The sequence below is a fragment of the Octodon degus genome, unplaced genomic scaffold (genome assembly GCF_000260255.1).
Source record: "Octodon degus isolate 3935 unplaced genomic scaffold, OctDeg1.0 scaffold00310, whole genome shotgun sequence".
In the NCBI taxonomy this organism is placed as follows: Eukaryota; Metazoa; Chordata; class Mammalia; order Rodentia; family Octodontidae; genus Octodon; species Octodon degus.
The window spans coordinates 875,921-892,404 of record NW_004524886.1 but is presented as its reverse complement, the minus strand read 5'-3'; the positions used below and the strand labels follow the sequence as shown (position 1 = coordinate 892,404).

Genomic DNA, 16,484 nt, shown 5'->3' with positions numbered 1-16,484 from the left:
AAAGAAAGAAAGAAAGAAAGAAAGAAAGAAAAAAGTCTTACAGAGATTATCTTTAACACCAGTAAACTCATCAGTTTCAATGAAATTGAAAAATCACTTGAAACCCTCATGGTGAGAAAAAAGTAAAGAACATGAATTGCTTTAGAAATAAACAACCTGTAATTAAAGATCTTGCCAGAGAGAAAAGTTTGGTCTAGGTTTTCTGGGTCTGCTTGTAAATTCTGTAAGGAAGAAGAGTGGGTGCTGAAACCCTTTCATGAGAGCTGAAGCTTTGCTCCACTCCACTTTGGCCACCCCAGCACACACAGCACACACACGACAGGGCGGTGCCGAAAACAAGCCCACAACAGCACTCACTGCAGGCCAGCACATGGCTGATGACACCAGGGAGTCACCTTCCAAGGAAGGGACCACTTTGCAGCCAGTGGGGTGGGGGTCAGAGTCCCAGGGGAGACAGCTGGGGCTTGTGGCAGCATCTGAGGCAGGGATGCACTGGGAAGGAGTCCCACCTGTGGGCAGTGCTGAGGCAGGAGCAGGGCCAAGCAACGCAATCGTTTGGGATCCTCTGCTGTAAGCACCCCCACGTCCTGGGTCGGTGCCAGCTACTAGGAGAGTGCAGACCAGGCTGAAGCTGAGTCTGCTTCTCTGCGCGGCTTGGATGCTGCGTTAGGGCAGCCGCTGGGTGTGCCCAAAGAAGGAAATGAAGAGAGCACGGTGACAATGCCTGGTCAAAGAGAAGCTAGCCACAAGAGATAGAACCAGAGGAAAATGGCAAAGTAAAGAGTGCAACGGGAAGGAGAACCACACCAGACAGAAGAAGGAATCGCAACGTGTGGGTGGAGGTACAGAAAGTGCACAGCCTGAAGAGCAGGAGAATGGCGCAAGAGGGGAGAGAAATGGACAGTGCGAGGCCTCTGCACATGGTTCATGAGAAGCAATGGTGTCGAGAGTCCACGTGCGACCAGCTGGGACACAGAGCTGCACATGCGACTGACCCACCAGGGAGCTGGAGGCCTGTCCTCTCCAGTGCAGGGCCTGAGGTCACCTAGGTCAGTGCAGTCTTGTAAACGAATACTCCAAGTGTCCAGAGGGCAAAGGAAAATCACCTGCCACTAGGAGAACCGGGGAAACCTTGACCTGCTGGAGGACACACAAACAGCACCTGCCAAAACAGAGACACTGTGGCTGGCAAAATACTCAGCAGGGATTTGCAAGGAGCCTGCATAAAAAGGCTCCTCTAAGCCAAGAACAAGCTTGAAACAAACGATCCAGAGCCCACCCATCCGCACATACCACTGCCTGCACCAACAAGCAGATGGCTGTCACCGTGGCTCTCCGGGAGTCAGACTGCTCTACTGCTCCATGTGTTCTACTTTCCATGGACAAGAACTGTCATCTTTAAGGGCACAGATGTGTCTCTGTCACACACACCCCACAGCGATCACCTGTGGGGTACTTGGTTCTCTGCCGTCTCACGCATCTTACTGTTCCTAAGTGATGGGAACAATCAGAGCCCCTTCTACTAGGCGTTCTGAGCCAGGTAACAAGCACGGAGCCCAGCCACCTCCTGCGTACAGCAACTGGAGCCACTGGTCTGGGTGCCTGCTGCCCGACCTGCCAGCCTCTGGGAGCCGCTGCTCCTCCCCAGGCTCAGGCGCTCTAGGGTCCGGCTTTGAGTGAAATCACGCAGCATGGACTTTCTTGTCCACCTGTGATGAGGCTGTGCTCCAGTGGCCTCATCCCTGGCTGGACTGTCTCTCGATGTGTACTACCTCTTTACCCATCGTGGCACGGCCTCAGGCACAAGCTTCAGAGGCAGCCTTGCCTCCTCTGGCAGTGACTACCACCCAGCGCCAACACACAGGAAGCCAGCGGCTCCCACAGTGCCTGGGACTCTGGCAGAGGCCGGCTTCTGCTTCATCTCTGAGCCGCACCTGTTCAGGTGCCATGGGAGCACAAACAGATCTCTTGTGAGGAGCAATGCTGCCATCAGCCCCCAGCCTCTGGCTTCCCTCCCCTATGGCAGAAGGTGCTGCCACTTGACTTTGCCCAGTGTGAGTCCTTCCTGGTCCAAGCTCTTGGAGCCCGTCCTGAGCAGTGTTGAGCCAAGGCCAGTCCCGAGTCCCTGTGGCTGAGCTAGCTTCCCAGTGCTGTCACCAAGGGCCCTGGGCCTCAGGGTCCTCTCCTGAGCATTCTCTAGACCCTGCTGCGTGCTATGGAAGAGCATGCACCTCTGTGCTGAGTCTCTCAGGCTTGCTGTGCCCTAGTCTGGATACACACTGGGCCTTGAGTCTGGGTCCTCACGTCCTACAAGGCAGCAGGTGTAGGCCAGGCCCACAGTTCCCGGCAGGACAGGGCTGCTCACAGGTGGGGCAAAGGCTGCTTCCACTGGCAGAGAAGACCACATGGACCTCCACAGCCACTCTGCTTGTAAATCAGATGTGCTTAAGGCTCAAGAGCAGGGCAATTTCAATAACATGGTAGAATAAAGACTGTAGATGTCATCTCGAAGGCAGTGTCTAGCTTCTTTCTGGTGTGTCTGCATCGCCGGCATCCCTGTTCCTACGTGTTGGGCCAGGCATGGGGATGCCTGAGCAGCAGCTCAGGTCTGGGGCCCACAGTGTGGCCGTGCTCTGGGAGTGTTGTGTCACTGTGCTCCTCAAACCTACAACTGAGGACGTGCACTGGAGGTGTGGACATCTCTCAGGGCTTGACTAACACTGAGCAGGGCAAAGCCATGAGAGAGGAGGGGATATTGCAACTGCAAGTGTCAAAGGGTCTCTTCCCTTCCCTTTCCTCCCACCCTTCTTCCCCTTGTTTTGTTTTGCTGGCACTGGGGACTGAACTTAAGGATTCAGACCTGATAAGCAAGTACTCTACCACTGAGCTACCTCCCCAATCCTTTAGTAAAATTTTTGAGACATGGTTTTGCTGAGCTGTTCAGGCTGGTCTTGCACTTGCAGCTGTCCTGGTACAGCCTGCCTAGAACTGGGATGACAGGCAAGTACCACTGCTTCTGATACTTCAAAACTAACGTTAAAGCAATACAGTTAAAAACTTAAAATGAGTTGGAGCTTGGTGTGCTAAAGGATGTGCTCTTATGAAGAGCGGTGGGCGGGGTCACCATGGGGTAGGCCAACACTTCCCTCCCCGAGCACGGTGTGAAGAGACAGTCCCAGAGCAAATATTCTGGTGGACAGACCAGACAGGTGAACAGTAAAGCTGACCCTAATGTCCTCTGTGAGTAGGTGTGGTGCAGGGATAACTGCCTGGGAGGCCTGCCAGGCCCATGCCCACTAAGCACCAGTGACATCACATCCACCATCCTTGGAGGCTGCAGGCTCCAAAGAGCAGACACTCCTCACAAAGCCCCGACAGGCCTGGGTCCTCGATGCCTCCAACCTGAGGTCCTGTGCACAGTCAGCATTGTGTCCCCAAACACACACAGAGTATGGGACAGAAGAAAAATTTAACAAGCATGAAGCTGAATAAAAATAAAAGCACCAATCAAAAGAAGAGAGAACATGTAAGGAAACCAGTGAAGGATCACAGACATACAAAACGAGAGTTCTGCATAAGCCATGTTTTTAAAAACCTGGTGGAGAAATAAGACAGGAACAATTCCCACTTTGAGGGACAAAGCCTGAGCTCCACAAGGCCCACCACAAAACATGCCTGGAAATGCATACAGGAAAACGGACACAGCACAACACAAGCCATCACAGGAGGGGACATGTGTCACCAGCAGGAGCCACCACACCTGCATGGATGTGCACCCGGCCTCAGGGACCCTCAGCACATGGCCTGTCCCCACCAGGACACGGGCCCTCGAGGGGCAGCAGCCCTGGGCACACACCTGCCAGCCACATCCAGGTCTGACTCCATCTTCTCCAGACCCTTCATGACACTGTCCAGCTGCTCGCCCTGGTGGTGCAGAACCTTGGCGGCGTCTTCCAGGTGCCTCTGGGTGCTGGTCATCAGCCCCATCAGCTCCCGCCCCCTGGTTGGGGCAGGGGGGGCCACCTCTGTGGCCTTGACATGCTGTGACAGCAGCAGATCTCTCCAGAAATGCTCGATGACATTGAAGACCACATCACGGCTGGGCCTCAGGGAGCCAAACCAGTGTTTGAGGCAGCTCCTCTCTAGGACTGTGATGGCACTGAAGATGAAGTGGGAGGCTTCTTTCCGGACCTCCACGATGCTGGCAAGGGGCAAGCCCACAAGAACCTCCCCAGTGCTGGCCGCTGTGAACTTTAGTGAGTGAGGTGTCAAGGACAGGCTCCCAGGGATCCATCGCTTCTTGAGGGCCAAATAGTAGGAGCAGGACCAGGAGTGGACACAGACATCGCCGCTCATTTGCCCCGGGTCTGCTGTGTCACGCCAAGGGCACACACACACCCCTAAGGGAGAAGAGACTGTTAGTGGGCAGTCGGAGAAGCTGAATCCAGGATGCTCAGGCTAGAAACCTGAGGAAACCAACTGGCTGGGAAACTGAAGCGGCCCTGAAGGCTCCTCTCAGTAAGGACGAAGCCCAGACCCTGTGAGGCAGGCGAAGGAAGAGAGGGTGGGTGGCGCAGGCTGATATTAGAACCAGGCCCTGGTCCAGACCTGCAGGCACTCCTGCTGGTCCCTCAGCACAGAGTTTCTGCCCTGCACCTACTGTGCATGTCCCGAAGGCTCCTAAGGGCTAGACTAGCAGCTCACCCTCAGACTCTTCCCACAGGAAGGAGGAAAAATGCTTCCTGCTGTTATGGTTTGGGTCTAGATGTTCCCCCAAAGCCTCAGGTAGTCAGGGCAGGCTTTCAGAGCTTGTGACTGATCACGATCCAATGCTGGGACTATGGGTGTGAGTACTACACTGACCCTGGGGGTGACAGCCTGAATGCAATATAGTATGGGAAAGAGGCCTGGCGCTGTGCTGCCCTCCCTTTCTGCACTTGCTGTTTTCTGCCACCGTGAACTGCTGCCCTCTGCCATGTGTACTCTGCCTTAGAGCTAGCTGAGCAGGGACTGAAACCTCTACAAACTGTCAGCCAAATAAGCCTTTCCTTCCTTCACTTTGGGTGTCGGGCATTTTGTCCCAGCAGTGAGAGAAAAGTAACCGAGACACCCACACAGGCAGAAACTGAGGGAATTTGCCACCACCATATCCACCCTTTATGAAATATCTAAATTACCACTACCCTAAAAACAAAGAGAATGAGCTAAGTATGGTGGCACACACCTACAATCCCAGCACTTGGGAGGCTGAGGCAGGAAGATCATTTTGAGTTCATGACCAGTCTGGGCTACAAAGTGAGCTCAAAGCCAGCCTCAACTGCATGGCAAAGCCTTGTCTTAAAAAGACAAAAATGAATAAATAAAAATAAAATAATGATGATGATGATAAAAAGAGGATGATCGGGCCGGCGATATAGCTCAGTGGACTAAGCATCTGCTTATGCAAGTCCAGGGACCAGGGCTTGATCCCCGGCACCACACACCACACCAGCCCCGCCCAAGCGTGCTGAGCTGGTGACTCAGTCCAGGTGTTGCTGTGCACACCTGTAATCCCAGCACTGCAAGCGTGAAAACAGGAGGATCACTACAAGTCTGAGCTGCATACTGAGACCCTGCACCAAAAGCATTAAAAAAGAAAAAAAGATGATTAAGTACACCAAGAAACTATGCCAAGGTACAAAGCTCATCAGCAAAACACATACACAAAAGAAAGGACAAGGGGCCTGGCCTTAGCTCAGTTGTTTAAGTGGCTGCTTCCACAAAGCTGTCAGCCTCAGGTTGCTGGAGTTTGATCCCCACAACACTCCAGCCAGCCAAACCACCCCTGAGGGCATTCGGAGCAAAAAAAAAAAAAAAAAAAAAAAAAATCTTAAAAGAAAGGACAATCAGACCTCAGCATGATGGAAAACTTCCAAACCAGAGACAAATAATGAGACCAGACACAACCACAACAACAACACCAAAATAATTAGAAGACAGTAACAGAAAGGTTGAGAGTAAACTCACAGGTATCAACAAAAACCTTGAGTGTGAATGGATTTAAATCACCAATCAAAAGAAAAACACTGGCTGAACAGACAAAAACTACAAACTGCCTACCACCAACTTGCTTCGTTAGTAAAGATACATGGACTAAAACATGAATCACTGAGAAAAAATACATTGCACAAATGGAACCAAAATGAGTGGGAACAGTTGTACTCAGATAAAGCAGATTTAAATAAAAATGTACGGGTAACAGAGAAGGACATAAAAGAACTAAGAAGTCTTGTGTACACAGACCAATTCCACACAGGCACTGTGATCATCCTGCACTGCACATATTCTAACAGAAACACATTTAAAAAACAAAGAGAAGTTAATCACACAAAGACAAAAAGATCAAGTCAGCAAGAAGCCAGAACTACTACACCACCCAAAACCATAAAGCAAGCATAACTGGACCTAACAGGAGAGGCAAACTCTGCAGAAGAGCAGTCGAGCCCTTGAACACTCCACTTTCATGAATGGGCACAGCATCCCAACTGAGCCGTACCAATGAAAACAGACCGAACACACTGACAGAAGTTTCATCCAACAGCAGTGGAACACATTCTTCCCAGTAACATATGGAACACTTTCCAGGAGAGCTCACGTATGCTGCAGTCACGTCACATATCTTCTGAGACCACAAGTAAAGATACGTATCCACAAGAATGGAGAAAAATATAGAACTATATGGAAATTGAACGTATTCCTAAATGACCAATAGAAAATTAGAGAAAGTTAAAGAAAAATAAAAAAACGTTGAAATACAGAAAGAATGGCCACAAAACACCAAAAAATCTGAGATAGTAAAAGCAGTAAAAACAGGGAAGCTTCCTGCAGTAAGCGCACGTCCTGCAGCGGAGTGGGACTAGCTGTGATGGCGCACAGTCAGGAGCTCAGCTACTGGGTGCTGGGGGCAAGTGGGTGCAAGGGACAGGCCAGCCAGCACGGCGTAAGGAGGCCCTGTGTCAGAAAACAAAAACAGGGGGTGGGGACACGGCTCAGGCTAAGTGCTGCCTGGCAAGTGAAAGGTCCTGCGTTTGATTCTCAGTACCAAAAATACAAAAATAAAAAATAAAAAGGGGTGAGCGGAATGTAGCTTAGAGGTAAAGTATCCCTGAGTTGATCTGTAGCACAAAAAAAAAAAAAAAAAAAAAAAAAAAAAATCCAAATCACCTGTCAAGGCACTGCACGCACAAAGAACAAATCAAAATCGAAATCAGAAGGAAAAAATAAATAACCGAGACCAGAGCAGAAATATATAAAATAAAAACTAAAACCCTCACCATATCCAATACAAAGGATCAATGAAGCAAAAAAAAAAAAGCTTTATTAAAAAGATAAATAAAATTAATGAGTTTTTAGATGGACTAATCAAGGAAAAAAACAGAAGAGCCAAGTAAGTAAATTCAGAGATGAGAAAGATGTTGCAACTGGTACCACAAAAATAAAAAGGTAACACAAGAAACTATTAAAATATTTCTTTAAAAGGGAAGAAAGGTGGGGCATGGTGGTGCATGCCTGTAACCCCAGCACTCAGGAAGGTCAAGCAGGAGGATCATTGAGAGTTCCAGACCAGCGTGGGCTACAAAGTGAGCGTAAGGCCAGCCTAAACTGCATAGTGAGACCCTATCTCAAAAAAGACTAAAAAAATAAAATGGAAAAAGGAAGCTAATCTGAACAATTACATCCAACAAACCGGAAAATCAAATAGTGGACACATGCAACATACAAAGAGTACACTGAAAAGGAACAGAAAATCTAAACAGACAAGGAATGAGCAACAAGGCTGAAGCCATAGGTAAAAATCTCCTGCCTAAAAACTCCTAGGACCTGAGGGCACCTGGCTGAATTCTACAAAATATCTAGAGAACTAATTCTAATCCTTAACAGCTTCAAGCAGGGAGCACTGTGACTGGCAAGGGCTTGGAAAGAAGTGAACGAAGATACATCAAAAATGCAACAGAGGAAGAGGCTCTGGCTCTCTATGGCCAAGCAGGGCAACTACTTCTGGGTAAATACAGGCTGGATGCATCCCAGTAAGGCTATAGGAGAACCGAACTAGGAGCCAACCCAACTACGGAAGAAACAGGAACAGCGGCACCTACTATGTGCACATGCGCACCTGCGTCTCGGTGACAAAAACGTACTTCCTGATCCAAGTACCATCTGGAGTACCTGGTGTAGCCCAAGAAACTCAGGGTGCATGAGCATCAGACTCACAGCTTGCATGTGCGTACGGGGCAAAGGGCGGCACTGCGCTCTCACAGAAGTTGTTTCCATACTGCCCACTGCACCTTCTTTCCCACTTTCACTCGGCCCAAACTCACTCTGCCTGGCAGGCTTCTTCTATCTTTACTGAATGATAAAAGTAGTCCCAGGTTAAAGCAAAATGACCACTTCTTTGTCAAACAAAAATGAACCCAACTTTTCTGATGCCCTCATTCCCCACACAGCTGGGGCCTTGCTATAACCACCATGGCAAAGGTGGGCCCATCTGCCCAACGCTGTGCAGGGGTCACTACTTTCAGTCCCATCTTGCAATCACAAGGTCACAAGCCAGAAGGTACCACCTTCCCAGGTATGAGAATGTCACTACAGTGTAAATCAGACATGAGAAGTATAAGTGACAAAAATGTCAGGGTGGGAGGGGTAATCCCAGGTCACAACCCCTGGTGGAGGAGGAAAGCCCACCCCAGCTTGAGCCGGGCCTAAGAATCTGACCTTGCCCAGACCAAGGCAAAGAACCATAATAACAACAAACAAAATGCTTCACACTCTTGGTGAGAGACAGCCAGGAAGTTTACAGCCTGATGTCACTGGAAAACAAGATTTTCTCAGCTGCAGGAGAGGGGCCCTGCTTCCATGGAGGGGTTGTCTCTCCAAGAGAGTACTTCGCAGGCGAGCCTGCACCAGTCCCTGCCTTGTCAGCACACTCCACAGGGTCATGCTAGAGGACCTAGCGAGGGAGAAGCCTGTCCTTTCTGACAGTGCCTCCCAGTGAACTGTATGAGACTAGTCCCTGAAACAGGAACCACCTGAGCTCTCCACTGCCATGCCTCTTGAGCAAGAGCTGGGAACTTTAGCGGCCACAGGCAAGGGCACCCAAGTGACCCTCAATCATCACTGGAATCCACATTTCAGAATTGGGGGACAGTGCCCACTTCAGCTCAGCCATGGACTGGAACCCTTAGGCCAGGGGAAAGGTAAGGAGCACCCGGCAGGGCACTTGCCACCCTGAAGGCAGCCTTGGCCTGGCCCAAATGAACAGCTTTTCACCTCAGCCACACCTACGGCCAGGGGTGGTGTAAGGACTGACAACAGGTGGGCAACTTGTGCTCAGCTGAGTAGAGTTAGCGTGGTGCCAAGTGTGGAGAGCCACCTGAGGACTGCTGCCCACAGCACCAAGGCAGAACCAGATTAAGATGGTGCTGTTGCACCTCCTGGAGAAGCTTGTCATGCTGGATGTCCTGATATGAATGTCCGGCTGGTCTCACCATTGGAGCAGCTCAGGCCCTCACTGGTGCTGAGGATGGCTGTGGTTCTCTTTGGTGGTGCTCCGGTCCTACCTTGAGCATCACTTCCCAGCTCAGTTCAGATCCCTCGGCCTGTTGACACAGATCCTTCATCCCACCAGTGCAGACTTTCTAGCTTCCACCATTGACCTTCGGGCCGTCCCAGCAGATCTGAGAAACAGGCCTGCATGAGACATCGTCGTTGGCTCTAGGCCTCCAGTTGGATTCATGGAGGACATCACCATGGACTCAAGGTCTTCAGCAGGACTCATGGAGGACACTGCTGTGGGATCCAGGCCCTCAGCTAGATTCTTTGGGTCTCTAGTGTATGGACAGATCTCCCACACTCTTGCATTTGACTATGTGGATGATTATTGTAAAATAATCCTACAAATTATGTGTCCTATATTAAATTGTTTCCTCTGTGTATAGAGTTGAGATCTCTACTGCTCAAGAAAAAAGGGGGCCAGGGAGATAGCTCAGTGGAATAAGTGCCTGGCAAGCTTAAAGTCCTGAGTTCATTCCCTGGTACCTTAAAAAAAAAAAAAAAAAAAAGAAAAGAAAAAAGAAAAAGAAAAAGAAAGAGAAGAAAAGATCTCTCAGAGGCATCATAGGAGGTGAAAGGTCCTCGTACTTTGCAGCCTCAAAACTGCAAGGGTAAGGGACTTTGCTTTTTTAAAAAAGCTGCAGAATGCCGTGGCAGCCACACCAGGTTGCAGAATGGCATCGGCATAAAATATTTGTTCCTCGGAATCAGAGTCAGAGTGCTCAGCTATCCAGACACTCAACCCTGACAGCCAAGAGAGAAGAAAGCCTGGCTACTGCTCCAGCTGGCAGCAGACCTTCGCATCATCCATACGGTACTAGTTTTAGACACATATAAAATACAAGAGTTCTGAGGTTAAAAATGCTTCCACCTAGATTTCAAAAGGCCTGGGAGGTCAGGCAGTGTGCTCCTGGGAGAGCAGTGTATAAAGCTGTGAGTAAAAAGCCTACTTTGTAAAAACTCCAAAAGTTCAAAAAAGCCAAAAAATATGGATTATCTGAAAAAAGCTGGAGGAGAAAGCAAAGCCAGCCCCCCCAATCCCCCCCCAAAAAAAGCCAAGAGCACTACAACCAGTAGAAGCACCATAGAGGTAGAGCCACATAGAGCTCACAATTTGCCACAAATTGCTTCAAATGTTCCACATAAAACTACAAGATGTAATGTTTGCCCTGTGGGATTTGGGACTTGCTTTGTCCCAATGCTTTATATCCTGCTGTTTGTACCTTTTAAACTGGTAACGTTTTCCTTGTGCCCTTAAATATTAAACAAGTGTTTAACTTGGGACTTAGACTTTTCAGCAATGCTAAAACTGTGAAGACAGGCAACTCTTAATGCCTTTTGCATAAAGGGATGTGCATGAGTCTTTGGGGGCCTAGAGGCAAAATATTATGGTTATAATATAATGTTGACAGACTTAACACTAGCTCTTTGAGATTGGTAAACCTGCATTATAGTGTTCAAGTTGTAAAATGATAAAAATAAACATGTCTTTATATCTAAAAACTAGCTTAAAGAAATGAGTCTGGTTGTCAAGTTGATAAGGGGTGGACTGCACTGGTTGATACACTGTGTCAGCTTAAAAAGTTCAAAAGTTTAATTAAGTGACTCAGCAGGGAGCCAGGGCTCTTACTTCATAAGCATCCTCATACTATCCAAGAGGAGGGCATGGGCATTGTGTGAGTTCTGCACCTTCAACCCAGGGTAGCCTGCTTACAATATAAGGGGAAAAAGGAGCCTTGCTCCCCTCCTTTGTTCTTTGCCATTTTCCACCACCAAAAAAACAGCTGTCCTCTGCCTTAGAGCCAGCCAAATATAGACTAAAACTTCCACTAACTGTGAACTAAATAAACCTTTCCTTCCTTAATTTTGGGTGTTAGATATTTTGTTTGAACAAGTAAAACACGACCAAGATACATGCCAACTCTGACTACAATAAGCAGAAACAGCTGGCTCAAAGCTGAGGTACATGTAGGAAAACAACTCATACTCATTTTCTCCCACTATAACCTCATTATCCAAATCACCATGACAACACATGTGCAGGGCCTGTCTCCCCATAGCCAGCCTCTAATTCAAACAGGTTGACACCACCTGCCTGCAGACAGCACTACCCACAGGTGGGGCTTTGTCCCTGCATGACCACAAACCCAAGCTGTCTCCCTCGGATTCTGACCGCACCCCACTGGCTACAAAGTGGGGTCCCCTTAACCCCTCCTTGGGATGGATAGTCTTAATCCCGTGGTCGTGGGGACTGGGGCAGGGAATGCTTGCTCAGTTCCTGGTATCTGTCAGGCCGGTGCCAGGCTGCAGACAAGGAGGTGCACAGTGCAGGTATGGGGAGGCTGTTCTGTTTTCAGATCCCAGGAAGCCCTTAGCCCTGGCCTGGGGGGTCTTTAGGCTTCATGACATGGGCAGGACTGAGTTTCTGGGCCCTCCTGGAGGCCAGGCAGGGCTGCTGGCCAGGGGCAGGCTGGTTAGCCCACACGTGTCCCCAGAGCCCAGGATTTGGGGAGCTGTGTGTACCAAACCCACATTTCACAACATTAACTGGTAGAGTAAAGGAAGCTGAGGTTGTATTAACCATTCCCTGAACCCCAGTGACCATTCCTGAACACAGACCTGAAAGTGCTGTGAGCATGAGGGAAATTATTGTCCTTCAATTGTGACTATACATTATGTTCACCCTCTGTGAGCATGCGCCCATCCCTCAGCAATCTGCATATCCAGCACTGCAGGTCAGTAACCTCACAGCGGTGCCAGCTGTGGCTCCCCTGGGTCCACCATAAAGTTTCTATCTTTGGAGACGTTACCTCATGTGCTGCACCTTTGTTTATGCCCTGCCAAAGCAACTGCTCCAAACAGCACCAGCTCTATGATGCTATGAAATGCAAGCCCAAGGAGGAGGAGGTGAGCAGGTAAAACATGTGTCATGATGGTATGGAGGGAAGTGTCTGTGACAGGCAAATTCCAGGGAAAGAAGAACAGAAACAGAGCCACTTTACTTTCCTACCACAGGTTTCCGGGCTCCTTTCCCAGAAAACCAAAGCAAACAGACATTAAGTGGCAGGGCGGAAGTGAAGAAAAGATTCCCAGGCATGCGTGGCGCCTCATATCCTTCCTCCTGGCCGCCCCCAAGTCAGCTGTCACCACAGCCCCAATGGCATCCTTGGCAAGGTCCCTGGTCCCTCGAGTCTGCACCTGCCTCCTAAGCTCGCCATCCTGGCCCCCATGTCACCAGCATGGCCCATGTTACCTCTGCTGCCCTGGGCACTTCAAACAGCTTATTGAGGCCTGGCTGGCAAATGCAGCCTTGGGCCCTGGGGCTGAAGGCCTATCACATACTTCACTTTACCACCGCAGAGAACATGAAGGAGCACCCACAGAAGCCCCAACAAGACCATGTACAGAGGCATGGTGGCCTAATGTCTGCAAACCCCTTCCTGGGTCACTATGGCACTAGGTTTCAGGGTCCTGTAGTGGGTCCTCTGCCAGACATAGCTCTGTCCCACTGTGAACCCCGTTTTTCCAAGATAACTCAAGAACCCTGTGGTACTCTGTGTACTCTGCATCCACCGAGGTGTGCCAAGCTCTTTCCAGGCATCAACTCTGACACCAGCTCGTTGGCTGGGATCTATGTTCCCTGTGGGGGTGCCCCCTCTCTAGCACTGGTGTATGTTCCTCCTCTTTGACTGGCTCCCCTGGACCCAGACTTTCCTGATTTGCTCTTCCTCCTTTTCCCAGCCCTCCTAAGCAAGCCTTCTACCTGCATCTTCTGAAGCTGCTGCCATACCCTGGGTCCTGTCTGACCACTGCTCAGCAGCTGGTGAGCTAGGATTCAGTGAGGAGGTGCCAGGCTTCTGCCAAAATCTTCTAGGGAGGCGGAGCAGCTTGACACAGTCCTGCCTAGCAAGCAGATGCTGGATGTCCCAGCAGAAACACAGAACACGTATCCCAGGGGCTCTGACAGCCCAGCACCTTGGATCCCCACAGCCTTAGGCTCCTAGGCCAGTGCTCAGCTCCTACGGCCCAGAAGGTGCTCCTGGCTGCCAGACTCCTCCCATGTCCCTAATGCGGTTCCACAGCTGTGGACCCAGCACACAGAGCACACATTCACAGTGTCCACTTGGGGCAGGGGATGGCACAAGAGGGCTTGGGGCATGGCCCTCTCAATCCCCCTCACCCCATGCACCCCACGCACGTGGGGAGGGGCTGTTGCCACTTGAGTTCCTTCAGTCCTCCCAGCTCTGCCACTTTGGGGTAGAGCAAGTCCAAGCCTTCTCTGGTGCCGGCTGCTGCCAGCTGGGGCAGAGACTTCTCTGGCCCTGCTCACACAGAGCCACCTGACACTCACTGTGGGGCCCAGGGTGCAGGGAAACAAGCAGTGGCCATGTGGCGGCACGCCTGAGACCCCGAGATGGCATCATGTCCCTTTCAGCGTTTCCATCACACGTGTGTCCCCGTGAGGCTCGACAGCAAGTAAACACACTATTTTTAGTGAATTTCCAAAGTAACCAAACCAGCAACACTTTGCACACCTTCTACCTCCTCCACTCGAGGCTGCAGGGAGAACAGAGGGGCAGTGTGTGTGGCGGGGTGGCACAGGTTTTTTCCATGAGCTGTCCTCCACCCTCGAGGACCCTTTCCACTCCCTCAGAGACCCTGTGCTAACTTCGAGCCCCTTCCTGTTGCTTTCTTGAGGCACCCCACACAGAGGCCTGGTGGAGTCAGAGGAAGAGCGCCGCTGGCTGGTCCTGAACCTGCAGGTGCCAGTACTGAGACACCTGGGAGCAGGCTGTCCCTAGGCACCGCAGACAGCGCCAACACTGACACTAGAGGGACACCTTGTGGATGGGATACGCAGCACCCAGTGTCTGGCTAGGAGCTCTACTTCCCAGCCAAAGGGGTTCCCCTGCCTCAGCACCTGGGGGAGTGCTTGGACCCGGGGCCCTCAGTGCCTGGTGTCCGCGATCGTGGACTCTCTCAGCCACGGTGCTGCAGGAGTCCTCAACAGTGCCCATCTGAACTGCATGCTGTGTTGGAGAAACAAACTGCCCTTTCTCCTTTGCTAGCATGGCAAGCAACACAGCTGACTCCTGTGGCCCAGGAGGTGGGTTTCCTCCACCACAAGCAAGCAGTTCAGCAGCGCTACCAGCTAGATTCAGGTCCAACGCAGCTCTGACGTTGCTTTCTGCAGACAGCACCAGTCTGACGGCAGAGCAGGTGCTTCCATACGGTATACAATGTTGAGATGTGTGTGCACACGTGTTACACACAAATGCAAAGCTTTCTCCTATACACAACACACTTTTTTTTTTTTTTTTTTTGTATTTCAGGGAAGGGTCTACAGGGTGTTCAGGGTCTCACTACCAGATCGGACTAGTAGTGATCCTCCTGTTTACAGCCTCCCAAGAGCTGGGATTACAGGTGCGTGGCACTATGCCCAGTCTCAACTGCCATCTCAGTGCGTCCAGGGGTGGGGATGGCACGGCAGGCCCGAGCATCGAACCCCCGGCCCCTGTGCCTGCTTGCAGGCACTTTAATATGACAACACACTTCTCGCACCAGACATACAGGAGTTTTCCTTACACACCGGCAAGCAACCCTGCAGGGAATGTCAGCTGGATCCTCTAGTCCCCAACTCAACATCCCACAGGTGCCCCCAGCTAACATGCCAGGGCGTACAGATACCCTTGGAATTCTGGCTCTCACCCCACTGGCTACAAAGTGAAGACCCCTCAACCCCTCCTCAGGATGGATGGGTCTGCATCCCCAACCCCCTACCTCTGTCCTGGAGACTGGGGCAGGGGATGCTTGCTCAGTTCCCAGTTTCTGTCAGGATGGTGCCAGGCTGCAGACAAGGAGGTGCTCAGGGATGGTATGGGGAGGCTGGGCTTCCTGCCCTCCCTGGCCCCACCCTGCCTGTGTCCAGATCCTAGGAAGCCCTGAGCCCTGCCTTGGGTTTTGGAGGCCTCATGACATGGGCAGGACTGAGTCACTGGGCCCTGGAAGTCAGCTGGATGCTCAGCCCATTTGCCCTTCTGGAGGCCGGGCGGGGCTGGGAGTCCCAGCCCTGGGACCCTGTCTTGGTCTTCCAGTGGCAGCCCATGCTGAAGTCAACTAGGGCTGCTGGCCAGCAGCAGGCTCATGAGCACATGTGTGTCCCCAGAGCCCACGATTTGGGTTGTCAGTACACAGGAGAAAGGCTAAATACACATTTGATGTCATAATAGCATGCCTATGTAGGAAGGAGAGAGGCTGGGGAAATATGGAGAGAAGGCAGGCAAGACACAGAGTGAATACATGTGCACCTGGGAAAATAGGCTCTGCTCCTCATAATCTGCACTTGTGGGTGGGATTGTGAGTGAGCCTCTCCACCTCAGTTTCTCTGTATACTCCCATCTCCTACCATGGCCTGGCTCACAATAAAGAACCAAACACAGAAACCACAAGAGTTACAGTGAGGCCACCAGGATGGGGCCACAGCGCATGGCCATCAGTCCCCCAACCAGTACTGGTATCCCTGCCCCTGTCTCATGCATGCCACACCCCACCCTATGTGGAGCACAGACTCTCCAAGGACTTTCCTGTCCTCCTCATTCTCCCTTTTCTGACCTCCTTGTTTCTTAACAAGACTCAGGGGCCTACAGATGCCTGGTGAGTAGCTGACAACAGAAGGGAGCTCATCATCCGCCTTCACTCTGTGCCTGTCTCCTTTATTGCCTTTCAAGTCTGTGTCAGATCGGGGCTCAGCTCTACACACAGGCATGTTAGTCGCCCAAGGAGTGTCTCTAATTCAAGGTTTATTAGCCCTAGTACACCTAGTCTGTCTGGTTCCTTCAAGACTAAGAAAGCTAGGCATGATATGTGTGCCTGTAACGCCAGTATATGGAAAGCTA

At 50.9% G+C, this 16,484-nt stretch overlaps 1 protein-coding gene across 3 annotated transcripts in view; it reads right to left on the bottom strand.

Annotated features, from left to right (window-relative positions):
- Snap47 (synaptosome associated protein 47) overlaps positions 1–16,484 on the bottom strand; it is a 34,566-nt gene that overhangs the window by 16,988 nt on the left and 1,094 nt on the right. For all 3 annotated transcript variants that reach the window (XM_004647503.2, XM_023707762.1, XM_023707763.1), the window contains exon 2: positions 3,857–4,400. In XM_004647503.2, the coding sequence (XP_004647560.1) occupies positions 3,857–4,356 (500 nt within the window). In that variant the 5' untranslated portion in view covers positions 4,357–4,400. The remainder of the gene's footprint in view (positions 1–3,856; positions 4,401–16,484) is intronic.